This window comes from Anopheles ziemanni, chromosome 3 (assembly GCF_943734765.1).
Source record: "Anopheles ziemanni chromosome 3, idAnoZiCoDA_A2_x.2, whole genome shotgun sequence".
Lineage (NCBI taxonomy): Eukaryota > Metazoa > Arthropoda > Insecta > Diptera > Culicidae > Anopheles > Anopheles ziemanni.
This window is the reverse complement of record NC_080706.1, coordinates 39,325,008-39,352,435: the sequence shown is the minus strand read 5'-3', so window position 1 is coordinate 39,352,435 and position 27,428 is coordinate 39,325,008. Positions and strand designations below refer to the sequence as shown.

The 27,428-nt window shown below is 45.9% G+C and overlaps 1 protein-coding gene across 1 annotated transcript in view; it reads right to left on the bottom strand.

Moving 5' to 3' along the window:
• LOC131284708 (trithorax group protein osa-like) overlaps positions 1–26,399 on the bottom strand; it is a 153,345-nt gene extending 126,946 nt beyond the window's left edge. Inside the window, exons 1-3 of the mRNA XM_058313571.1 lie at positions 26,269–26,399; positions 25,377–25,714; positions 5,702–7,678 (exon numbers count right to left, since the gene is read on the bottom strand). Of these exons, the coding sequence (XP_058169554.1) occupies positions 5,702–7,135 (1,434 nt within the window). The 5' untranslated portion in view covers positions 7,136–7,678; positions 25,377–25,714; positions 26,269–26,399. The remainder of the gene's footprint in view (positions 1–5,701; positions 7,679–25,376; positions 25,715–26,268) is intronic.
• Between the last annotated feature and the right edge of the window lie 1,029 nt (positions 26,400–27,428).

Here is a 27,428-nt window from a genome sequence, read left to right as displayed (position 1 = left end):
GCTGCAACCGATAGAGAACTATCTTTTTCTTGTGATGTAAAGGGAACCCAACTTGGCAAGTTTATGAATCCTGTGAAAAATCTCATGCTAAGTCTCAGGAACTTATAATTCGTCGAATTAACCAGGATGCAACTAGACTAAACCCTGCAAACAGACACCTTTCTTGGTTACTCAATCGCTATGGGAGGGTGATTGCTCGAAAAGCTATTAAGTTCTCCATACTTCGAGTCCTCAAACATGACGAACGAAGTGTCTAGTGCATCAATCATATGATTTGGATTTCAACTCTTAAGAAGATTTTTTGTAAATAACAATTACATTGCATTATTGTAAGTTGCAAACTTGTCATTTCCTAGGAAAGAATAAGAAAGACTGGGGATTTGCAAATCGCTGTATTTTGATGCCATTGGCGTGTAGGCTCAGTGTTTTATACACTATATACAAACAAAATTAAGCAATTTTGGCCAAAAAACGAGTAACAATAGACACCAGACGTCGAACTCAACCATCATTACGAGCAACGTTGTTCCAACTATAAAACACAGTAGTTGAGAGTTTGTGTTATGGTGTTCCATTAAGACCATTAATCGAACTGGAAATATTGAATTAAATATGAATCATCCGTGGGACATAGTCTACTTCGCCCATTTTGTCACTTGGACAAGCCATGGCTAGGTTAAACTTTAAATGTTCAATAATATGCTCTCTGAGTAAAATAACGATCCCAAGAATAGACCATGTATTGTCCAAGAATTACCACTTTATGAGACCGTACAAGTGTTGACGATACTCCTAAAGTCTCCGGAATCGATCTCTGTACAACATTTGTCGAAAGACGCCTAGATTTACCATGAACGGGACATTATCTTGATCTTAGTAGACCCCTTTAGAAACATTATAGAAATCGGGTCAAATTTCCAGCATCTTTCGAAAAAAAAACTTGTAGAAATGATGCCTTGGCACTTGCTGGCCATTATTGAGGCAAGTGGCATTGATTGTAACATATTGGCACATCAGGTACCGATGGCACATCATCAATACTCATCATGTACGGATACTTTTTTGTCATCGATTTTGAGCCTTTTTTAGGGTTTCTATAGAACAAAGTGACCTACAAGTAACTTTTTTGAAATGTTAAGACCTCATTGGATAGAATAGAAGTTTATCTACGATATGTCGTTTAAATGGTTGTCCTAGGTCACGTAGTCGCTGAGATAACTAGGCTTGAAGTTGAAATTGATGACTGTACGGATACTTTCTTGTCAGACTGTACCTCCTACGGTGGGGCAAAGCATCGTCGTTGTCTGTTTTAGTTTGTTCCCTTAAGATTCCTATCCCTAAGGATTCATTAATCAATGAAGATTCATGAATCTCTCAATGAAGATTCATGAAGATTCATGAATCTGAAGATTCATGAATCCCGAAAGATTCATGAATCCCGAGAGATTCATGAATCCCGAGAGATTCATGAATCCTGAGAGATTCATGAATCCCAAGAGATTCATGAATCCCAAGAGATTCATGAATCCCGAGAGATTCATGAATGATTCTGAATGAATCTTCCGTAAAAGATTCATGTGAATGAATCTCGTCGAAAGATTCATATGACCCAACACTAATAAAAACGCTACAACTGGCCTGATGATATCCGACGACAGCGATGTCCAACCGAACGACAACCCAGCGCTACAGCGTAATGTTATTCCTTTTTCATTCCTTTCGCTCTTCAGTTTTCCACTTTCCCTTTTCTGTGCAAAAGCGCGCGCCTCGAAACCTGGGGAGGCACGACTTTTCTCACACCCCTCGGTGTGTAGTACTCGCAAACCCCCCCGACCGAAGTACTCGCGATTCAAGCCCATTTGCCTCGCCCCGTACCGCTATCACCTTCAGCAGCCCTTCGCCGAGCCTGTGGCTTATCATCGGCCCAGTCGCACTCTGTCCGTGACCTACACCAAAAGAATCGGACTTATTCAATCGCACGAAGTGGGCTGGAGGGAGGGAAAAAGTAAAGCAAAAGGAGGTAGAAGGAAAAAAACCCGTAAACACACAATCCCACATACAGACACACAAACACACAACGGCACACACAAATAACCTCAACCCACCAGACACGGCGGCGACGGCGACGATGATGACGCGGCCCCGCACACAACCACGACACCGACGATGTCGACGATACGGAAGCGAGGTTCAACAACTCCTCCTCCCATCACCACCATCGCCCTTCCTCTTACCGGTGTCGCATCGAACCCAATCCCCAACCCGCATACCGCATGGTCCGCACCCCAACCGTCGGATCCTTTAAATGATTCGCTCGTCATCCCTTTTCGGTACTTCCACGCTTCCGGCACCCCTACTACCACCCTCGGCACCACCCTCTCGTGTAACATCACCTAACCGTGGCGAGGCCTAGTAGTTAGCGGTGCGATCTGGTCCGTTCGCTTTGCATGCTTGTTGCGTCTCCCTCGCCAGCAGCAGCAGACACCATTCTAGGGCAACAGATGGTATACACGGTTGCGGCCGGCCGTATCGTCACACGTCCAGTCGTGGTCCGGTTCCTTCACCCAGTGAATGGCACCCGCCATGTTTCAGACGCATTCGTCCTCACTTTCGAGAGACGTTATATGGTAGTTCCATCATCGCGTTATCGCTTCGGATGCCTCGACACCAAACTCTCTACGCGAATACCCAAACAGAACCACACAGCCTTTCGCTTAGCCGTAAGTGTAAGAGAACCATTCCACTAGGGGGTTTTTATTAGTCTCAATCTGGTAGGTAAAGCAAACTTCGGTGTGGCCCATCGATATCGGTTTAACTAAGGTAGAAGTCATTTTATGTTACCGGTTCGAATCGACATAATAAAGTATTGCAAGCGACAATAACCCCTAAGGACTAAGTGAATTAAAATACCCAGACTTTCAACAACGCGTCATATATCTGATGCAGACGAAAGCACTAGTATAGACTTCTCAGAAGATCTCAAAATATTGGGAACATATGTCAGACATTAGCGGACACACAAACATGAAGTTTACGTAGTCGTCACTAAGTCCCAGGTACGCAAAAAGGGTAAAACTGCAGCGGGGCAAGAACAACTATCGACTTAATAGCAAGTACACATCCAATGTCAATAGAAACAATATTCATCAGAAAAATTGGGGAAGATGACAATATTTCTTTAGTATACAGGGACTGTTACATCGAACAGGTTATTCCTAAGTTTAGGAGTATGTTATACTCGGCAGTATTACAACGAAAACTTACGCACACTAGAACTTCTACATAAATCAAGAAATTGAGAGGACTTTAACCTGATGTACGGAGTTTCCCAAATCTATAAACGTTTCCGCAGTACGCAAAACTGTGAATGGGGGAAATTTTCTCTGTCACGCGCAGCATACATTTGCCGGTTCACGACTGACGATCGGGTTGTTGTTGTTTATACTGCGCACGGAGTCGCTAATTTATAGCGATATCTGTGCCGGTGATAACTACTGCCCAGACTGCCTCCTGTTGGCCCGATACACAAGACTGGACACAGGCGAACCATCGTCTATACCCAAGTCTAGTCTAGCTCGCGTCTGACGGTGCACAACAAATGATTGCTTGCGCGCGCTTTATGCATCGCGAGGGCGTTTCAACGAATATCACGTGCCGGTCCACATGTGCGACGGCTGCCGGGGAGAACAGCGCGGCCGCATGTGACAATGTGACCACACAATCGATTAACCGGTTGCTCGCTCTTCCGGTGACGAGGTTTTATCGTTAACAAGAAAAAAAAATGAAAACCTCATCCAACAACCTGCGACGTCAGGCTTCGAAACGAGGTGGAGCTTATCAATTTCAGATCCTCCCGACCCAGCATTTCCCTGTTATCTCTCCCACGAGATTATTGCTCGTTTGCCACCAGAACGGACGAAACTGTCCGCGCGCCGAAGAGTCGTTCATCCTCCCCCCCAACCGTGGTGATTTGCTCTGATTGCAGTTATTTATAAAACTATTTCTCAAAAACCCGTACCGGCATGATGACGGTGAGCAGAGCGTTTGGCTCACGGCAGAATCCGGGTCGTAGTGTTGGTGAATTTCAAAACATTGCCATACGCCAGTTGGTGGACGAACCATCCACTAGTGTTCGAAGGTTTGCTGCTGTTGTGGATTCGATAGGAGGAGAAAGGACGGTTGGTTCGGACGCAAGCAAGCAAAACATTTGGGTACCTATTTTTAGCGATTATTTCAAAAAGGCACCGCACACTGCTGAGAGTGTCTGAGGGGGCGTTCGCGACACTCGCGTCAGTTCATCGGGCTGTCACATCGACAGCCGAGGCGGTCTGCCTGGCATCGGCTATATGCGTTCCGTAGCAACGCTAATGAATACTGTTCACTGTGCGAGACATGAGACTGTTTACCGGCAGCTAGGAACGACATTACCGGCGAAAAAGATAAATACCTATGGACAACAGCTGATGTACGAGGGCCACAATTGTACTACAGCATTCGCCTAACAATGTTATTTAAAAATGGCACCTTAAAACGTACTTTTGTAAAATATTTCGCGTTATACAAAATAGTAATTGATAAGACATAAAGTTTAAGTCCTAACTGAGCGAGCAGAGATAAAGATACATTTCATCAATTCGTTTAATTTAAGGCAACATACGGTAGTGTAGCAAAGGGGTCAGCAGCAAATGTTCAACTCTTAGCGATATCCATCCTGGACTTAGAGGACTTAGAGACTTCTTAGACTATCAATCATTTTAAGTCAATCCAGATCTTGACGTAACACCATATTGATCTGCTATTCTTGGTATCACTGGCACATGATGTTTTTATGCAACTGGCGGAACATTCTTAGAGTGTTCCGCAGTACAGAAGCGTGTCTTGGGCCTGAAATACAGAAGTGGCCACTACACTTTAGCTCTACTCTACTCTCTCTGTAAGCACCAAGATTTGAAATAACACATGAGATTTTGTCTTTGTCTCGAACTCATAATTTTTTTTCTTTTGCCGAAAGCATGAAAATCAGCAGGTTAATTTTGACTTTACAAAATAATGTTAGTACAAACAATAATCGCCATATTTCATCAGCAGGCGAAATAACCAAAATTTTAGATAGAGACCAAATTGAAATCAAGAGACAACTTGAAGAGATGAGCACGAGACAAAAACGGATGAGTTAGACTCAATATGTTAGAGGCAAAGTTATAGCTGGCAACGACTGTAGAGTAAAAGGATGGCGCAGCCAAAACCGAAAAAAAACCCAGGGTAGGAAGTCGAAACCAGTTCGATGAGAGATCTCGATCGGATTCCGATGGAGGAGGACTACGAATTCGAGACCAAAGCGGTAAGGAATCGTAAGTTGTAGAGCTTAAACTATTTGCTTCTCTTCAGTATGGTTTGTTCCTTCATGGAGGTGGTAAATCTTCTGACTTCATTGACACTTTGCTGTCCGGATACACACATAGGTGTAGCGGTATTCGAATTGGTTTTCATCCGATCACATCGTTTTGGTGTGCTGTCAACGATGTCACCTGACACCCGCCTTATCCTACTGGATGTAAACAAACATCAAATACAATGTAAACAAACTTCACAGGACGCGTACAGGACCACTGCTTAGTGAATGTGGATCATTAACCACTACGCATTCCTCGCATATCTTAGGTTCCGCAAGTCGCATGTCTTCACTTCTGCAAGTACTTACCGGTGGTGGCGGTCGATACGGTTGCGAGTGTGGGCTGTAGGGACGGGGTGGAGGGGCCCATCCCTGTTGCTGGTGGCCGGTGTGGTACGGCGGCATGCCGGGTTGCCCCTGGCCCGGCCCCGGAGGCCCTCCGGCTGGTGGCGGCTGTCCGGGTCCGGGAGGCTGTTGCGGTGCCGACGGATCGTAGCTGCTCGGCGGGTAGCGATGGTGCGGGGCGCCCGGATGGGGTGGCGGTGGTGGATGCGATTGAAGCAACGAGTTAAGCGTTGGCGTCGGGCCGCCACCCGGAGGTCCCCCGGGCGGGGCATTAGCGCCGGCGGCTCCACCAGCGGTCGGCGGTTGCTGCTGTGGTGGACCCTGCCCTTGACTGCCGCCAGTTCCGGTTCCGCCTGCCGGCTGTTGCGGCATCCCATACCGGCCATGCCGGCCGTGCATTGGACTTCCGCCAACGGCGGCGGCGGCTGCGGCGGCTGCTGCTGCAGCGGCGGCCGGTTTTCCTCCGGGATGCTGCGGAGGTGGAGTTCCCGGTGCACCGCTGCCTCCCGTGCCGCCTCCAGCGGCCGCTCCAGCTCCGGAGGCCGCGGCGGCTGCGGCGGCTGCTGCAGCGGCGGCGGCAGCCGCTCCCATCCGGTGATGGTAGTGCGCGTACGGATCCGGTCCCCCGGCCGCCCCGGGCTGCACGTTCGGGTCGTGCGGATGGTGCGGATGGTGGTGGTGGTAGCGGGGCGCGTACTGTTGCTGCTGGTGCTGCATCGGAGGCGGCGGCGGCTGACCGTACACTTGGCCGTGATGCTGCATCTGGTGGTGATGGTGGCCCATCGGAGGCGGCCCACCGGCACCGTGCGGGGGTGGCGGTGGCCCGTGGCCATGTTGCTGCTGGTGCGGGGGTGGCGGACCACCCTCGTCTTTCCCACTACCGGCCCCCGCGCCACCGTTGGGCGCATCCCCCGGCCCGGACACGGGGACGGGATGGTGGTGTTCGTAGGGCGAGTGATGCATCCCGCCGGGGGGTGGCGGTGGTGGACCGTGGCCACCGTGCTGCTGCGGTTGATGCTCGCCGCCCGCACCGGGAGGAGGGGGTGGACCCGCGCCCGGATGCGGCGGGTGATGATGCGGATGGTGGTGCGGATGGTGTGGCGGCATGTGATGCTGCGGGTGGGGCGCATGGTGATGCGGTGGGGGCGGGGGCGGCTGCTGCTGATGAAGATGGTGCTGGTGGTGGTGAGGGTGATGGGGCGGCTGATGGTGTTGCTGCGGGGTGGTGACGGGGGCGGACGCGGCCGACGTCGTGGTCGTCGTCGTGGTCGAGGACATCGCTGTCGATGAACCCCCGGCGCCGCTCGCCCCACCACCACTCGACCCTCCGCCGTTACTGCCCGGTGGGGCCCCGCCGGCTCCGCTTCCTCCTCCCTTTTGGCCCTTCTGATCGCCCATCGCGCCTCGCTGCGTTTTTTGGACGACGGCGGACGGCGGAACGGAGAAGACGGTCGGACGAAACTTCCACCCTTTAACTACGCTGCTGCTGTTTTTCGACCGCTACTGTTCTGCCCGAACGACGCACTATCGATATCAGCATTTTCTGTCGGCGGGGGATGCGAGAGAGTCCCTCTTCGCCTCAGATGAACATCCCTTCGATTGCTCCGCGGAACACTAATTTCATTTCACAAACGTACAGGACTCTAAACACTGACACACTGTTTCCAAAACCCGAAAACGCACACGAACACAAACGAACGTAAACCGAGAAAACAAATGCAACCTTCCTTCCAGTTGATGGCCGCTGACGACTTTGCAGTTAGAACTTGTGTAACACTTTTTTTTTAATTAATTTCACTTTTCTCTTAATCTACTTCACCCTTCGCTCATTCACTTTTTCATTTTTCCCTCGCTTTCCCTCACTGCTGCACACACGATTACACTCGTCACCGAACACTAAACGCTCAAACACGAACGAGACCGATGATTCGATAATTGCTCCTGCAAAGCACAATAGAAAACAAAATACCCAGATCAAAACACCTGTCACACCCCTTCCCTGGCGCACGACACAATCATCGGACACAACCACACGAATAGAAATCACATCCATTCACGGCGGAAAATCGCTGCACTCGCACAACAACAACAGCAACAACAGCCGATTGCTGGCGGAGAAATTCTATCCGTGACTATTTTCACTCACAGTAAACTTGCCTAAACGAAACGGAACTTCTCTTGAGTGGGGGTTGAAAGAAATGCATAGTAAAGAAAAACACCAAATGAAAACACGTAATAACGGCTTTTCAACCCCGCCCAGCCGTGTACCACTTCCTCCTTTCGTGAAACTCTAAACAACACTTGAGCCGCGTGAAAGAAACCCAATCCCAAACGGGGCACTTGTTGTTGGTGAAGCGGTAGTTTTCAGATATCGGAAATGGGCAGCGTTTCCGACAAGCGAGATGAGCAGTGGTGTGTTTGTGGTGGTGAATCGAAACCTGGGAAAAAGAGAAACAAAATGTTAGTTTACTAATAATTAATCGTTGCTTAGTTCATGAGAAAAGAAAAATCCCATGGCGTAGAATAGTGAGGAATGGATGTTTTATATCATTTAGATCAGAGGTCGGCAAAGTCGGGCCCGCCAGCAGATTTTATCAGGCCCGCCAGAAATGTTTTTCTGTAAGTTACAAGAAATTACACAAAAAAGCAAAAAAGAAATGGTAATGGAAATAAACTTTCGTTACATCTCAATGTTGATATCGTTCAATTGAATGTTTATTTAAATGTGATAAGTTAAAACAATGCTTGTATCCAAGCTATATTTAACCTTCAAAAATCTCAAAAAATTGGCGCATTTCGAAACACGAGTTGCAACCAACAACTTTCAAATAGACAAAGTATAACAAATTCGAACTGTGAAGGTATGTAAATTATATGTACACATAATGAACCTATTTAGAATTATAACTTCAATTAACGAACGTTGCTCATATCATAAACACGATGCATTTGTATAACGTATTGTAAAAAAACCTCAATGAAAGTTAAAGTAACGGTCAAAATTAATTAGTAAAAGTGACGAACAATATTCTACTTATATCACTCCAAAAAACTAAAACACTGTAGCACAAAAAAAAAAAATTTCATGGCATTTGGCCCTCAGTTTAAATTTTTATTTAGAAATTTGGCCGCTTTCGAGAAATGTGTGCAGACCCCTGATTTACATGAGTAGAGCTAAATTTTAAGTGAAATTTATGAAAGTTGCAAAAAAACAAAACAAATTTGTTGGGAAAAAATTATGTGAAACTCGCCCTCCCAGGCCGAGACATGGGCTTGGTTAAATGAATGAAATATAAAGTTACAAAACTACTACTGAACAAAGAGCCTCTGTACATGAACAGCCAGAAACATGTTTTTGGCAAAACTGGTTAGCCACGAAAACAAACGATAGGAAACATTGCATGCATATCTATTACGTACGAATTTGCGAAGCCTATATCGAACCGCACCTAATCGAAAACCCAACCCGGCCGAGCCTTAGACCACGCAAAGATGCACAGAAACATCAAAATAGAAAAACCAAAATCGAAAGCGCCGGACGAAGGCAGGAGGGGCCAGGCCAGCAAAAGTGGAACGTAACGAGAACCGTTCAGCCAAATTGCAAATTAATGGACCACTCCACTGCCGCGGCACCCCCCGTCCCCGACACGGCCCCCGCCGTTCGTGAAACCACAAGCCTCGAAGATAAAGAACCGGAGAAGAGCCTCGCCACTTCGCCATGTTTACGCCTCGTTTGAAAATCGATTCGAGCCGCAAAAGGCAAACTAGGAACGGCAGAATGGGGCAGTCAAGGGCAATTGACCCAAAGCGGATACGGATTGCGGCAACGGGTGGAGAGTTTCAACTCGGCTGAGATAGCGTAGGGCGAGCAGAAGGAAAACTCCTTAACCGTTAGTACTCAAGCACGAAGTCCAAGAAAAACAATAAACGTACCAGTTGTGAGCAGGTGTAATTGGGAGGACATAATTACCAGCCATCTAAATGAGACCAAATTGGTCGGTTGCGAATGATGCATCGATTGACATCGCAATGATAACTATACGCTTTCGTCACATTCGCGGGACGTAAATAATAAACTAATTTCCGCTTCTCACGCCGCTCCTCTACTTTCTCAACGGTCGGAGAGGCCGCCAAAAAAGCGAGCCGCCAATTAGGAACCATTTTTAACCGATCTTCACGAGCGTCCGCTCTGGAGGATTCGTAGCAGTTCTTTTCTTCGTCAACCAACTCACTACTGACGGTTGGTAGCGAACCCATCCTACCGACTGACGATTTTACGATTACAGAAAAAGAACGCAACCGAAAAATGCGAACAGCGCAATGTAAAGTCAGACGCTGAAAACGAACCGAAATCCGAAACGTGTGGCCGCCGGTACACGGTTGCGGCGAACTTTTGGCATAAAACCGGTGCGGAAAGCGATAAGCCGGTGCAAATTATGCACACCGTTTCCCGCCGACCCGGGGGGCGCCATTTCGCCGCAAAACAGCTTTCTCTCGAGTTTCTTTTGCTTTAATTTTGGAATCCGTTCGGAGCGATCTCGCTCTCCAAACTTCAGCGCAAGAAATGCGATACACAACAGGGTGGAAAGAAACGTTTACAAAATTGGAACGCTCGGAACGAACCTACCAAACCGGAAGGAACGGATAAAGCGAACCACTGCCGAGAATGAATAATGCCGGGCTTTCGGGAACGGTTTGAGGGCTGGAAGAGGCTCCCTTTACCCCACAATTTTTGTCTTGGGTAGGTTTGCCGTTCTCTCGAGAGGTTTTCAAGCGAGAGCAAAGGAAGGAAAAAAAACAGCGGGTTCGTCTCATAACAGCACGTTGGAATTACTTCGTTACCCCCAAGGAGCTGAGTCCGATCGGAGGAACGAGATAGGGGTGAACGAATGCTACCCCTCGGACGGTTCTCGCGCCAGCACGGATTGTCGTTTTTCCGTAGCTGCTCCGTTCCAAGTGCATGCGGGTTGTTAGAGCCCCAGAGCAGCAAAAATACAAACCAAAAAAAAAAACAGCGAATTCTTTTGCACCGTCATCGCGCGCCCAGCGTCTGACAGGCGGCTGATTATTCATATTCTGTAAATTAAGGCTCCGCGCTAATTCATTCCACCGCGTGCACGCGCGCACTTCGGAACGCAAATTCTACGCCACGGCACACCGGTCGTGTTGTTGACTTTTGTTCGTAGGGATATAACCGAAAAGTCACCCGAACGAACATGTACAAAATATGTACAGTCTGCCGGTAAAGAAAATGAACCGTGCAGAATATGGCAGCCGAAACCCGCTTCAGGTGAGGTAAATAAATAATACAAAAAAAATCATCAGAGTCAAAAATATTGCTCGGTAACGGAAAGGCAACGACGAAAATAAAAAAAAACGAGCCCATTCTCCTTCTTAAGCCAACCGAAGCACTGCGGTGAACGAGCGACTCCAAACGCCAAACAATCACGGCTCCCAAAACCGCACAACAACACAACAGAGCATTTGCAAAGCCCACTCCGTCATCTCGTTCTAGGGGCTGCCAGAGTTGTTGCCGGAGAACCGAGAACCAAGTAGGAGCAGCAGCAGCAGCAGCAAAGAGGAAGACCTTCCTGTTATATTTCCTTCGGCAGCAAATGGCACCGGCGTTTGGGCCATTCGTTCTTCTCTCGCCCGGATTCGCTGTCATGCCGAGGAAAAATGTGTGGGGAGGGGGGCGCCATGAAGGGAAGGATGTTGCGTTTCTTGTGGCCTCTTTGGCAAGCCCACCGCACACCAGCAGCATGGCGGCCAGCCAAGTCACCGGAGGGAAAAAACGAGAGGGAGAGAGACAGCGAGAAATGAAAAAATGACCGCAGAATAACAAAATATTATCTTGCAAGGTAGGAAAAAACAACACCACGCTGAAGCTGAAGAGCATCGCAGCAGAGGAGAGAAGAAAAAAAACACACATCATCATGTGCTTCTCAGCGAAACACAACACCGGCCCACCCCACGACAGGGGCGGGGGGAGGGATGATCGGTGAAGAATGGGATAAGATCCACCCTTATTTTCGCCCCCCCCTCTTCCAGCAAGCCATCATCATCGCTACGCCACACCGAAGCCAAAGCCAATTCTCGAGTAATATTTTTCAACCACTCTCTGGCTTTCCTGTCGAGTCTCGGTTCGGATGGTGTTTTTTTTATTCCTTCCCAACCTGTGTAATTCATTCTCTCCTTCTGCAATCTTCTTATATTGAAGCTCTTTTATGTGCGACGGCCGCTTCAACGGCGCAGAGAGGAGACAAGGCACAAGAAATAGCCAGGCAAACTAACAACATCAACGTAAAAAAAAGAGATAACCCCCTTCTGACCAAGCGCGGACCAACCCAACCACGAACGGTGGATACCCACAATGGGAATGGATAATGAAGATGAAGAGGCGAACCAGCAACACAGAAGAGAACGACGACGACGACGACGACGACGACGATCAACATGGCGCGCGAATCTTGAGAAAAAAGGTGGACAAGAGAGAAAAAAAACAAGCACAAAATGTGCTGCTTGGGTAAGGAGGAGAACGAAAGGGGAGGGGGGAGGGGTTTGGGCATCCGCTGTTGGAGCCGTTCGGTTGGAGCCGGGAGCCCGATCCCAAGATGTTGGCTGGAGCGTAAGAAAATATGCGCTTGGCTGTCGACAATCATAAAGCCAACGAACGAACCCGGAGACCTCTGGACGTGATTGGAACCGCAGCGCACAGTGGGACGAGGTTCGATAAATGGCTGAACAGAAACTTGCACACGACTACATCACAGCCACAAACGAACTGTGTTGGATTTGTAGAAGGGTTGTATCGATTTTTAAAAGTTATAGGAAGCTCAAAAAACATTTTTTTTTTCTAAAAGTTATAGGAAGGAAATAACTGACAGTTATGAAAGTAAAAACAATTGTGAAAAAGATTGAACTTTCTTGTCCTCGTACACTTAAAAAAAATTAAGTGTAGCTTTGTGAAGAATTGTGAATATCTTTAGAACAAAAATATTGCACATAAAATATTGTACACGTTGACTGCCAAGTGTTTTTATAACACTTTTTTAGTACAATCGTTTTTAATAAAATTTGTTTATAACATTTATGAAACCGGCGATTTTTGAAGGCTAAGCAAAGACTTAGCTTCCCACAGATCAATTCTTTAAATTAAATTTATGAAATATTACTATAATTTTTATGTTGCATTTTAATTTTTCATGCGACAAAACCTTTTTAGAACTAATTACAGCTGGCTATCAAAAATGATAACCATAGCAGTTAACGTGTCAAAGCTAGTTTTGTTACACAACTTAATTCTTCACTTCATATGATTTATTATTTGTAAATCCCTTCAGAATTAATGAACATTCAATTGTTCTACTTTAATCTCCTAATTACTTTTTAGTATATGTGATAATTCACTCAAAACCTGACTTTCGCTTAAAACAGGAACGAGCGAACCCACCATAGTAAAAAGGAACGTTACTCATTTACGGACAACCCAACGCTAATTCTAATGCGGGACTGCTTATAATTTTCAATTTTTGATATTACAAATTTCATCACATGCTATCTTTTCTAAAGTATAAGTTTTGACTGATACTAACAAAGAAATTATATTCCTTAAAACGCATTCGTTTTTCGCCATTTTGCAACATCAAGTCCAATTTTGGATTGCATTTTTTAACATTCCGAGGCCAAACACAAAACACACAATTACTCGATTTTTGTATTTTGAAAACAAAATTTTATAATTAATTCCATTCTTTTTTCAAGACCTTAAGTTTTTATTACTATCGGGCAAGCAAATTATCCTCAGTCGCAATGTTAAATGTTTATATAAGAAATTGGACCCAAAGTGCGCCAAAGAAGCGAATCCAGCGAAATGACCCTCAAAAAGTTTTGTACTTTGCAGTCAACTTCTTTGTTCCGCTCAATCCTCCTGCCTTCGGCTTCCAATGGGCTTTCGCGCCCATTTGGAGATCCGAAAGGCAGCTCCAGGAATACCATGAATACCGGGAGATTTACAGCACTCGCTACGACGATCGAGTGCGATCCCATCAAATCCCCCCTTCTCCCCCTCCTCCACCTTTCGGGACCGGCGGATGCCTGTGTTGTGAGAGTGACCGGCAACTTTACTTCCCTGCCGTGCTGGTGCTGGCGGGCCCCGGCCAAACCTCGCACTTGGCCACAAATGGACAAAAGAGAATGGGCGTTTGTGTCCGGAGCGTACGTTCCCGAGGGGGCTCTGGCTCAAAAGTGTGCTCGACACGAAATATGTGGATCTTGAGACGCTGTAGCAGCAGCACCACAGGCCGACGGACGGACTGGGTTTGACTCCACTCCACTGGAAACCGAGCGATCCGAAACCAGAATACAATGCAATGCGTTTCTTGGGACTCTTTGACAGAAGCCCACTCTCTCGTCGTGGACCTGCATCCTAAGGGCTTGCTGCAAAAGGGCAGGAAAACAAATATACAGCATCGACACCCGATGCTACATCCTCTTTTCATATCGCATGTGTCGATTTCCAGTGGAAAAATAACGTAAGGATAATTCTGGTGAAAAACAACATCTTCCGCCCATGAAATATCAACACAACATTATTGCCTCCACTTACAATAATATAAAAAGTTGACACAGGACACTTCATGATGGCAAAGGTTTTTGAACGAAATTTACGGTCTTATAATTTTTTAGATGAGATTGCAGCATGTTATTTAATTTAAAAAATCATAGTTTACAAACAAGGAAAATTGTACTCTTAAGCTGGTGTCAGCGCTTCTGCGAATGCGATTTTATCGGACAAGCGATTCGGAAGTGTTTCTGTTATTTTTTAAATTTAAAGAAAGTTTGATGAACTTGATTGTTTTTGTCTAGATAAACACCGCAATTTTAGCTTTATACAAATCCGTACGGTCGACAGATAAAAATCAAATAATTTTTATTTTTCATAAGATAAAATCGCATGACGCAAGTCGCTGACAACAACCTTAACGAGATGTAGAATTCCTTACAAATTTAAATTTCGTCTCATAGATCCCTGTAGCTTCAAAGAAGAAACAACCTTAAAACATGAAAGCATTGCAAAATGTTAACACATCCACATAACACATGCAATGCGAAACTTAAACAACTTTCTCTTAAAATATGAAAAATCCAACAAAAATCTACAAGACAGAGGAAACACCCTACTTTCAATAAATAAAAAAAATACTAAGCAGGTTTCTTCAAATAAAAGAAATATGTCAAAGCATGATTCAAATAATTCGTTGACAGGTGATCATTTTTAACGCTCAATGATATAAAGTATTGCTAAACAAGCACCGCCAGTCCCCAACACACAAAAAAAGTTCGTTGAAAGTTCTGAAAGTGAAGCTGGGGATGCAGTAAAATAAAAACAACAGTGAAGTGATGGAAATGAGACAAGGAAAAACAGTTTCCGCGATTCCTACTACACCGTCATAAATGCGCTCCTTTTTTTGTTGTTGGAGAGAATTTGCGTTAATGACATCCAACCGCCCAGCTTAAGTTGCTTTTTTTTTATCTTCGTTTCCCAACCCGAAAGATCGTATTCAACCTGGTTCACCTCTGCGAGTGCTGCGGTTATCCCCGTTCGCTGGTTCGTCGTTTTCCAAGTGTATTTCCTTCCTTTAGTTTAAGTTACGGCCATAAACATGCTTTAACCGGGCGACGAGAGACCTCGATGCTGGGGAAATACGAGAAACACATCCAACCGAAAGGGTTGCGATGAGGAGAACGCAGCCTTATGCAGGCCTTACACCATTCATTCATATTCCAGCCGAAGCGGTGGTGTGTCTCAACTTCCCGGCCCGGTTTATGATTCCGCCCGGTGACTGATGGCGCAAAGAGAATTTTACCCAGCACCAGGCCGGTCACGAAGGAAGTGTGCAACCACACGTACACAACACACAACCCCCCATTCGAGAGCCGGACTAACGATAAAAATAAAACCGTCGACTCCGAAGGAGCTTACGAATTTGCAAGCTCGTAAAATGACGCGAACGCTGGAAGCGCTTTGGTGGTTGTTGGTTGTGTCCTTTCGTTTATTAATTTTCGATAATTTACCTCCGGAAGCTGGCAGCAGCCCGGATGGTAATGATTCATGGCCCCGAGGCGGATTTCTGTTTTGGTTTTCCCATTCCCATTTGCGTTTCGAGCTGCGATGTTTGTTTTATTATATCGCTCTCTGCGCGAGGTGGTGGTGTGTTGTGCTCCGTCAAGATGGTCTTTCCTCTCACCCTCTGTTTGGATTTTACTTCCGTCCAAATGGAAATAAAAATTTATGCTCGACTCCAGCAGCTCCGGCAAAGGGTGGCTCCGGCCCCCTCTCTTGGCTGGTGCGACAAAAGTTGGCACCCAATCGGCGTTTGATTTATTGATGCGGATTGATTTATGAAACTCGTATTGCCGTGTGCCATAATGCATGGCGCATCACATTAACCGGAGGAAGCGCTTGCGGTATTGAACGATTCAATTAAATCATATTGCCTCCGTGCGGAACAAAACCCAACGGAGATGAGGAGAATATCAGCTGTTCCGATGGAACCGTAATGCCAAACACGTTACACTTCATTGCAAACGGGTGCTTGAAGAAGAACAAGGAACCAGAAAAGGGCTAAAGCGGGTATTCGAAACACAAATCGAAGAAACACCGTTTCAGCCAGAGCCTCTCAGGCATGGACCCTTTTGAAGGTAGTTGAAAACAAAACGAAGAAGGTAAATCGAACCCTTCTTCGTGGATGCACTTTGGAGGTACAATTCTTCCCCGGGGGAAGGCACTCATACACACATACTGTGCAGGTGAAAGTGCAACGGCGTCAAGAGGGAAGTCAAAAAATTGCTGAAAAATGGGTATGAAGTCAGCCAATACCTGAAAACGGTAAATCCGTGATAAATTTCCCGGCAGGAGACGCATTCCCCCTCACCGTAACCGATTCTCCGAGCCTCATTGAACCTTTTTTATGTTGTTGTTTTATGATCTTCCGAACTGTGGCACGATGCACTTTACCCGTTAGATCGCCTCAAATCGACGCGTTTCAGTTCCTACAACCGAAGAAATGCTCAACAGGAAGGTTATAAAAGGTGAGTTTCACCCAAGATGGAATTCCCTAAACGAACTAACGATAAAAGTTTTATTGAGTAGGTACAACGGTAAGGAAGTTAAATGGCTTACTAAAAAAAAATAAATATAGTTTAGAGAAAATGTTGCAAAGATCAACATTATCAGAACCAAATTTATATTTCAATTTCTATAGCACAATAGAAAAGTCGTACCTTTGGAGTCTAAAAATTGTTTTTGAGATAAAAAAAAAATATACTGTCAAACTACGTTTTAACATCATGTAAACAAATATATAACTCCTTAGTAAGATAACCAAAGAACCAATCATCATTGCTTTAATAGGTCCAATTTTCTACACGATGGCAATTTGCTAAGCTCATCAAACCCTTTCATGCTGAATGCAGTAGCAGCAAAAGCAGCTTAAACATAAAAAAGCAGCCCCTACACGTGATGATCTGCGACGCGAGGGAAAAAGCCATCGTTAATTTGAGAAAACTCTAGCCACCACCCGACAGAGCTAGAATCAATGAATGCACGGATTATGCATTAAAAATCACCCGTGAAAAATTGCTAATTGCTCATCATTCCGGCAGACTCTTCTTCCCTCTTCCTCTCCCTCCTTCCTGTCTCTTGATTGTTTTGCCGTAAGGAATGCCATCGACAGACAGACGATTAATGCTAGTACCATGCTTCGGGGGGAGGGGTTGGAAAACAGCCCGACCGAATCCCGTCATAAAACGTGGGGCGGGAGGTCTGCGGGAAAAACGCTTCGTGTGCCTTCATCAAGCGCTGGAATCGGAATAGACACACCGAGACCGAGACGGTCGTTCTTTTTTGTGGCAACCGGGCGGAGAATTTTCCTGCGCTGGAAACCCGAACTAACCCGGGCAAAAAGCGTCCGGACGAAGGCACGACTTTCATTTCATTGCTCAGCCGCTGCTAAGGAGGGGAGAGGAACGGGGAACGGAAGAAACGCTGGAGCCGTGGTCCCAAGGAATTAAAGAGGGAGGGGAGGGAAGACTATGTTCATTTAATCAAGGTGCAACACCCAACAGCAGCACAATTTGAAATATTGCCACCGCAGCAGCAGCATGGAAACGGGTTGGATTTATCTCCCGGGCTCTCTGCCCCCCTTTTCTTCATTCTCCTGTGCCCGTCGTGTGGCCAATGCCATCATCCTGACCTTCTCCGTGCGCCGATGGAAGCGATGGAAATGGACAACCACGGCGCGTAGAAGGAGCGAGATAAAATCAAAACGAAACGATTACCGTCCGGAGAGGCGCAACGGAATAAAAGGGTTGAGATACAGACTCCCCGCCACTCACGGAATGGGGCTGGTGAAAATGCTAGTGGTGCTTGCGAGCGGAGCGAAGATCGAAGAGGCCTGACCGTCGGCGGCCAGCGTTCGAATGTAATAAGAGTACAAGAATCGAGCCCATCACGAAAAAAGATCACAATCGGTTTTCCCTTGGCCTTCTTCGCTGGCGTCGTACCGACACGGACACACAGGGATTTTCATCCTTGAGCATCGTAAAATCCCGCGTATTGTGTGCAGTTTTCTTCCTACCCTTCAACCAAACGAAAGACGGGGGGCGCTAGAGCAGCATCGGGTCTCCGTTCCATGCTGGAAGTCCTTCGAGGGGCTGCCGGTACGGGGAGGAACTCCATGGCGTTACATTCCTTAATCACGCCAACTCCATACAAGGCGACCACGAGGCGCGCTCGACTCTCTGTTGCGCTTCTCAGACGTCATACAAAAAGGGTAACCATGTGCAAGATTGATTATCTCGTAAAAAAAGGCAAAAGAAGTGTTGGTGAATCGAACCACACCACATCGCTGTCTTGTTGTTTTTTCCAAACTAAAAATGTGTTATTGTTAGATGGGTGGCGAAAGGAGGAAGGATGGCAAGGGGACAACAACGAGGCAGCAAACAACAACGCAAAGGGAAATTGATTTTAAACCATTCCTGCCGCCTTTTGCCCACCAACCCCCCCATCATCAAACAGCAGAGATAGTGTGTGTTATTTTGTTGCGAAACTCCAACACCAAGCAAGAAAGCGAACTGGGATGAAGATGAAACGACCGAATGCCTGAAATCCGCGAATTGCGGTGAGAGATGCGTTGCGTTCGTTCTTAGTTCCATTTACTTCTACTTTGGCAACGGCTTCGTCAAAGAGGCCCTCTTGTTCTTCTTTTTCCCAACCTTTTCCGTTTCCCTGCCGAACTCCCGGCTTTTAAACGATGGCGCGATTGTGAAGAACTGGACAACGACAAATGAAGCGGAGTCCGGAAACGGGAACGGGAGGAATTGCCCTTTCGACGAATGTTTGCGAATTTTTGGGAGGTGGAAATCAATTAAGTCAACCAGCATCAAACGGAAGGCGGCACCGCCACTCAGCGGCCAAGCGGCATATCAAGTGGAGGACGTCTTCGTTCTGTCCTGTATTATCGCAACTGTCTTCTGGCTTCTCAGTGACCACCGAGTCGAAGAATCATTAGCAACAATCTCATGAAATTTTGAACACATCCAACAGCAGCATACACATAACCTGCTTGTGGAACGGATGTGAGTGATAGGGAACGATGGAATCATCCCACGGGAAGGTGGGAAACAAGAGACTACCACCGTGTCGAAGTGTACCTTTGCGAGGACCTGGTTGTGGTGTATGTGTGTGTGTGTATGTGTGTGTTACACCGCCGGTAATGCCATCATTTAGCGTCCCCGACAATGCCGGACCTACCTCACTGGGAAAGGTTAGTCCTTTTTCGCCACGCAAGCAAACACAACACAACCGAAGGAGGACGCCACCCAGGTGGGAGGCGAGGTGGTGGGGGCCATTTTCAGGGTTAAAAGGGACCGCACTGTAGTCGACTTTTCGGGAGGGAGATCGTCCGAGGGATGGGGATGGGAAGGAGGAAAAAACGACCAAGGAAATCCGCTTCGAGCGAAGGACGAGCGAAACACAGGAGGCAGGCCGATAATTTCCAGCTGAAGCTGCTGCAACCGAACAACCAACGGTTTTATCTCGTGTGGTTTTTGTTTTGCATTCCCTTGCCCGATTTCCAAACCCAACCCAACCCCACCGACAAACACACGCATACACAACCCTCGACGCTTCGTTTTCCTATCCGGTCGACGTATCACCTTGTAAAACGCGCAAATAAAAGAAAAATGCCTGTTAAAAGAAATCGAGAAGGGTTTAAACCGACCTGCCGGGGCTTTTGGTTCAGACCTTGGTTAAATAAATGCAAATGATACAATTTCAAGTGCAATTACAAGTGCTCGATGAGATGTGGGTTACGAAAAACCCGTAGGAATTATGCCAAACCCCCTCCCTTTTAGGTTCGAGTTTATTTTAGGCCACCCAGTACGATTGCACGTCAAATAAGGTATGAAGTTTTCTTCAATTTAACACTTGTTTTAAATTTTGTAAATTTTTTAAGTAACTTTACCAACATCCTTAAAAAGTTTAGATCTAGTGAATCCATTGTTGCTGCAATGAGCCAAGAAAATGTTCGGTCCTTGAGCCAACGACATTTTGTAGACGCAATCATGTTTCCATTTTCGAAGCTTATTGTATTGTATTGTACAGATTAGTCATAACAACCATCATAAATAAAATAATGATATCCCTCGATAAGTGCTAGGTTCTATCGATTAACATTGTATTACAACGATGAACGGATAGAAAATAAAAAACAATCAGAGAGATAAACAATTTTCAATCTTAGCAAGCAAAGATTGGCAAATATAATTCAGTTGACATTTAGGAGTGCTCAGAACAACAACACTTCGTTAAAAATGTAACTGATGAAGTTTTCCTCCGTCCCATGATTTTAGTTAGATTGGGTGCCAAACGAAATTATTCGAGATAGTGGCCAACCATTGTTTCGTTAGCTTTATGTGCAGCTTGTTAAAATGTTTTATTTATGGATACCTTTCTCCTTCGAATAAATTTATTGGTGGTCAATACCGGTGTAGAGATCGTCAACAAGCTTGGCTTCATGCTACTAACTGAACTGATTGTCATTCCCAGCTAGTACTATACATTTGAACTTCGGCAAGACTTCTATAAATAATTTCAAAAAATCATCAAAGAAAGAATCTCAAAATGTAAAAACAACCAACATCCCATAATGAATCTGTCTTAACAAAGTATTTTATACTCTCGACTGTTACAATAAAGTCTGTTTGTTGAAGATATAGGAAAAAAGATAGTCAAATATAAGCTTTTAAGTTATCCACCACAGCGTTATAATATCATCTGCCGTTGAACAGTAAAAACGACCACAACAAAACCACTCTTAAACTGAGCGGCGGTTGATGAAATGCCGTTCAAGCCCGCGCAAACCGTTGTTTACACTAAAGACCGGGCAACGCTGGCAAGGAAGACAATCTTTATTATTCAACAATTTAGCTACCGTTGGCTTCCTCGAAGGCGCTGTAGCGTTCGTGCCATCGTGGATAGCTGCTGCTGCTGCGAAGGCAACAAATCAAAAGTGAGCAGCGAAACCTTCGCGGGATTGGCATGATCAAAGGAAGAGTGCGAAAAGAAAGAATAACACACACACACATACACACACGCACATAAACAACAAAACGTCCATGGCTGATAAATTTCCCTTTCGTTTTTCACGAGCGTGTCTCGCGGAATCGGTGGCACACGGTCGTCGTCGTCGGTGCAACCGCCACAACTCGTCCTTGGTTGTTCGGGTTTTGAAGTAGGTGGGTCTCCCGTTACCGTCTCCATCCTCGACCCCTTGACTCAGCGCGCGGCAGGCAAATCTTCATGCCACCAGTTCGAAACACGTCGCCAGCAGCAGAGCCGGACGAACCGTTTGCGGCAAACTTCTTCCTCGCGAAAACCGATGGTGAGAAAGAAAAAAAAACCCACAAATTTCTTCGCAAGGAAGTTGGAGTTGGAGGAAACAGGCCACCGAAGGACTTTGTACTTTCGCTGCGAACAAACGCGCTCGACGTAAGGGCGACTGTTTTGTTCGGTGCCGGTGGTTTTCACTTTCTTTTCAATCGACTTCACCACCCCGCGCTTGCCTTGCTCAACTTGCATCCCGTCATCTTTAAAGGAAGTGTATTCCTGTTTCTTAGAAGCAAACACCGGCGCCTTGCCGTGCCGCAACAGTCTGCGACAAAGTAAAATCACATGCACGTGGCCCGTCTACCCATTCTGACGCTTTTGCGCGGGGTCTCACGGGGACGTTAACGATGCTCTTTTGGGCCACTTGTCGGTGATTCGACACCTGACATTTCTCTACGTGTCTGCCAACGGAACCGTACGCAGCCGGAACTGCAACATGCAGCAACAATGCCGCCAAAAGGTTCGGGAAGACCGGTGGCAGAGGATAAATAATCGATCCGTCCTTCCGAGTGCTTGCTGCTATGGTTTGCATTGCTCACTCCTACACTCTCGTCGATGACGAAAAGTAGCTGTCAACAACAAATCCCCGTGGCCATCATTTACGGGTGGGGTGGGGGCGGGGGCCGATGTGCAGCAAGGTGAGTTTGGTTCGTCGTCCGGCGTTCTTTCGCATCCGCGTTGGCGGTCGCCGGGCGCGTGCGGGCGCGATTGTTTTGGATCGGATTCCCCGTGCTTATGGGGGTGTTATAAGGCTGGGTGGGTGCGTGTGTGTGTGCATTCGCATCCGCAACGTTCAGGTGGGAAGGGGTTGGCGATGAGCGTTGAGTGCGCGCGATAAGGCTTGCGATCTGGGAAGCAGATTGTTTTTCCTTTTGCTGTTATCGCTTTGGCCAAGCGTAAACACACGACGGAGGCTCTCGCGAAGCCTCCAACCAACCAAACAACCAGATGGTGGGCTTTCTCCGAATTGGGTTCGTTTATGTTTATGCTGCAATTACAGAAGAGATTGATGGAGCGTTTTTTCACTTCCTCGCGAGAGCACGTGGTTAGCATGTGCTAGTCGGAACATTAAAAGGTAAATATTCAAAAGAATCACGAATGCTGGTATTGTGTTAAAACAACATGATTTGTGGATGGTGTGTCCTGGTTTGGAAGATACATAATATATGACAATTTAAATGAGCTTTCGTTGCAATCCGTTTTTCAACACTAGATTTTCTAACTACATTAACGAGGTCGATAATTTGCTCATAATAAGCAGTGAAAATATTATGCATCCAACTAGTGATTTGACTAGTAATAAATTAACCCCAATGGAAGAGAAGAATACCTCAAGCTTTTGTATAATTTAGAAAAGTCAAAGATCTTTATCGAATTTTACCCTTAATTTTTGTTTTTATAAATCAACTCATGTATGTCGAGAAAACTAAAAAAAAAAGATGAAAAACTATCTACTTTTAACACCAATCGATCATGGTAAACAGTCTCGAATAAATGAATCTTTCCTCATGGTTGATTGAAAAACACCACTTCCGAAAAGAACTCAACCAATCGATAGAGAAACTATTTATCAACGCTACCATCCTACCACCTTTTCCAACAACACGGTTGATAAATCTGTGCTAGAAATTATTGACAGATAAAACTGACAGCAAATCATCATCCAATTATTTTTTCACCGATCTCAAACAGTAGTCGAGCGGATCGTTAAAAAAAACAGCTTACAGGTTAAACATTCCATCCGTTAACGGTGCACACTAAACCATTGTCCTGGGGTTACACTTGGAAGCGTTCCAGGTAGCCCGGCGCCAGCGTTTCCATTTAACGGTGGTTGGCGCTTCACACTTTATGGCTTATTAAATATCCTTTACAGATTCACACTCGGCGAACGAATAGGAGAAGATGCAAACTGGAAAACATAAAACAAAAATTTGCATCGCCGCTGGACAAAAACTCGAACGGAATCGGAACGGAATGGTGGTAACGACCAGGCAGGAAGAGATGGTTTTGTTACTCGTAACCCTCATGTGTTCCATCCGGGTAAACGATGCACGTTTTGTTTTGTGAAAATGTTTTTGTTTTCAGCAGTGAAGAAACTACCCGTTTCCCGTAGGAAAACGAGTCAAACTGGCCATTTAATTTCTTGTTCGCATTAAATATGAATAAAAATAACAGCCATAACCTTTGCAGAGCTCAGGTGCAGATAAAGAAAGCCGTTCCTTATGTTATCGATCGCGGAAGGAGTGAAAACTGAACAACCGATCGATGGGGAAAAACACAAACATTTGTCGATCGTTGTAAGCGTGAGCCGACTTACGCTCCATCTGGAAAGCATAATCAAAGATGTTTTTCCCTCCCACCGTGCTCGTTGGAAAATACATTGTTGTAGCTTCGGCATCCTCCACCATCACGAGCAGCGCCTTTACTGGCGCTCGCCAAAAAGAGTGCAATTTGCGGCCCTTTTCGCTCTCGCAGCGCTCACCATATCTTGCTCGCTTGGTGATCTCAATTTTCTCACCCGCCCTCGAAAGGCAGGGGATGCGGTAGGCCATCGGTAATTTTCATGGCGTTTCCATCGTACCGGTGGCTGTCTGCGGAGGATGTGGTTGAGGAAAACTTGAAAGAACTCGGAACTGCAACTATCAAAATCATATAAATTTTGAAATCATGCATGGTTTCCTAAGTTTTCGTCTGTTTTTATAAAATGCACATGAATGTTATTCGTCCTACGACCCATATCGTGAGTCGTTTTGAAGATGTAAATGTTCTACAAAGAAAATTAAAATGTTTTCATCCTTTTCCTCTGTAACCGCCCTGAGAAACGACGAAGGCGTTTCTTGCTAACTAAATATCTATTCTCCCAATTGGAACAAAGGAAAACGACCATCCGCACAAACGCCAACCTGCGCGCTTTTCCCAAACACCAACCGGTAAACTGTGTTTTTCTACAAGGAATTGAATTGAAAAGTGTTAAAAAATTATGTTCAACCAACCTTTCTTTACATCAGTTTGGCAAATGTGCCACATATGAGCTGCGGTCAATTTTCGTCATGTCTGCCGGTTGCTTTGTCGACGAAGGTGGGTGAATTTCCAGTTTGCTAGGATTGATCTGGACATATTCCTCTTTGCTTTAGCAGACGATTGTTTTTAAATCACTTTTTCACTTCACCACTTTCTAATTGTTAGCGTTCAGCTTGCATCGTTCATACAAATCGACCGGACATATTTTTTCGGTCTATATGCAGACACACTTCACTGTTGCAATGGGATAGCATTTCCGGTTCCTTTCTCGACTTTACCAATTCTGTGAATAACTGCCAACTCGTATTACTTCCATAATTTTCCTCAACAACGGGTCACGATTCCTCCCGCTCCCCCCCTTATGTCTCCACGACGACGAAACGACGCCGCCAACTTGGGGGGTATGTACACACACACACACACACAGACACACAAGCACATACGCTCTCGAGAAACGCTTTTTGACTCCTCGACACGGTCCTCGTCGCGCTAACCACTGCCTCAGGGATTCGCCGTCATTAGTAACTTCCGCAGGAGGTGGACACACTGCATTACACTGTCCAGCACTCGGTGGTTCTCTTTTCCCTCCCGTAAATTACAAATCGAGGAACGAAAGGAGAACGTTATTTCACCCGATAAGCAATATATTCCATTCTTCGTAAATACCTTATAATTCAACTTTCCGGCCCGATGTTCCAAGCGCACACACTCCGCGCGGGAGACACACTTGCTTGGACTGTGTTCGAACGCATCGGGCACGTTTGACGCTTTCCGAGACTATGCTTGAAGCTCGCTAGAGCATTCCTGCTGCATTTCAAGCACCGAAGGACACGCCTGGACGAAGGAGTTTTTCGTGGGTACCGTCTTCACACGAATATCCCTCCAGGGGTCTTTTAATCCGAGTAGGCTGCAGGGTTTTGCGTACGAACGGATTGGGACACAAATAACACTGCTCTGACACGGTCGCCCTTTTTCTTGTCGCACGCAAGGAGACTTGTCGCTGACTGCAAAAGAGAACACAGGGGTGAAATGATTAGTTTTCCCGTGCACCGGCCAGATCGTGCCATAAAGACGATGGCCGCCCCATGGCCGATGTGTGTAGGTTTCGTTTCGGCGCAGTTAAGGCCGCTCCATGTTGCTTTGTGAGACAACGAAGACGATGATGATGACGACGACGACGACGACGACTACGACACGGAGCTCTCTTCTACGGTGTTCGTATCGTAGCCAGCTCTACCACTGTCGGTGATGGTGACGGCCAACGTCGACGGAAACGGACATTTTTGTGGGACGTTTTCTTCGCTTGAGCTAACGAACCAGCAAAACCTAGCAAGCTGGTTTCCTCCGTTTGGCGAAGCAAGCAGTTTGGCTGGATACACGGAATTATGCGACCATCTCCGATCGACGACGACAGCGGGTTTGTGGGACCGACACCGAAGAACTCTCGCGCAGAGGAACTAACAGATAATCGATCAGCAGCAACCAAGCCAGGCTATGGTAAGCGAACCAGCCTGCTGCTGCGTTAAGGTGGTCGTATCGAGCAACTTTGCTTACTTACATCCTACAGCACCAAAAAATCACAAAACTACCGCAATCGACGGTGACACGACTGTCTTAATCCTGTGCGTGTGCAAAAGCAGCGACCAGAAGCCCGCAGAAATCTCCGCGTTTGCGTTTTTCGCTTCAGCTTCGATTCGAACAATTTTCGGAAATGAAACACTCCTCGATGCATACACACACAAACGCCGTCGGCGGCGACGCTTCGCACCACTACTACCTAACGCACCATGCAGCAGTCACGCACACTTCTTTGTTACTTCCCATAGCATAGTATAAAACCGTACACCTATCCGAGATCCTATCCCTTGTCCTCTAATTACCGATTGAACGACCTCGACAGGAACAAAACGCAGTCCCGGAATCGGTAACAACCGGTTCGAAAATCGGTAATTGCCGGTTCATCAACCAATCAAAGCAATACGACGGGTTAGTCACTAACACAAAAGCGAATTGTTTCGCTAGAAGAGTGATTTTTTTAAGTCGAGAGAGGTCAACCTCTAGAAGGGAGGGTTTCCAATTCGGGAGAGGAAAAAGGCTTGGTGTTGGCTACGATATTTTTATAGTAGGTAAAGTCTTCAAATTTTGTTCAGCTTTTGAGTTTGATTTGTGACGTTATGAATTGTAAAACTATTTGCTTTATTTGAAAATACTTACTTTTTGGCAGCCATTCTTCTATCATCCGAATCAAAGTTAATTAATTCTATTTTTTAGTGTTATTCAAAAAGTAACGAATAAGAACAAGGCTTGAAATTACGCGTTCAAATTGACTACCGTTATTTGTTCTTTTATTTGTTTTTTCATCTTTCAAAAAATAGTGAGGAAAACTGTTAGTACACCAATTTCACAACTTCTCAATGACACCTATTTAGGTACACACGTTATTCATAAAATTAAATTGGCGTCATCGGTAGATACAATTCAAATATTGAAATTGATTACTATTTTTTTCCGTTCCATCCTGGTAAAAATTTGATTTAAAAATTATTAAAAATTAAATTCATTGCTTAAATATTTACTCTGACGCCATTTTGAGATCTAAAAATTTTTTAAACTCCACCTTTATTCTATTTCAATGTTATATACTCCTTGATTCACACATTTTAAATTCCCGGTTCGAAAACCTTGAAGTACCGATTCGACGACCGTCAAAACAATACC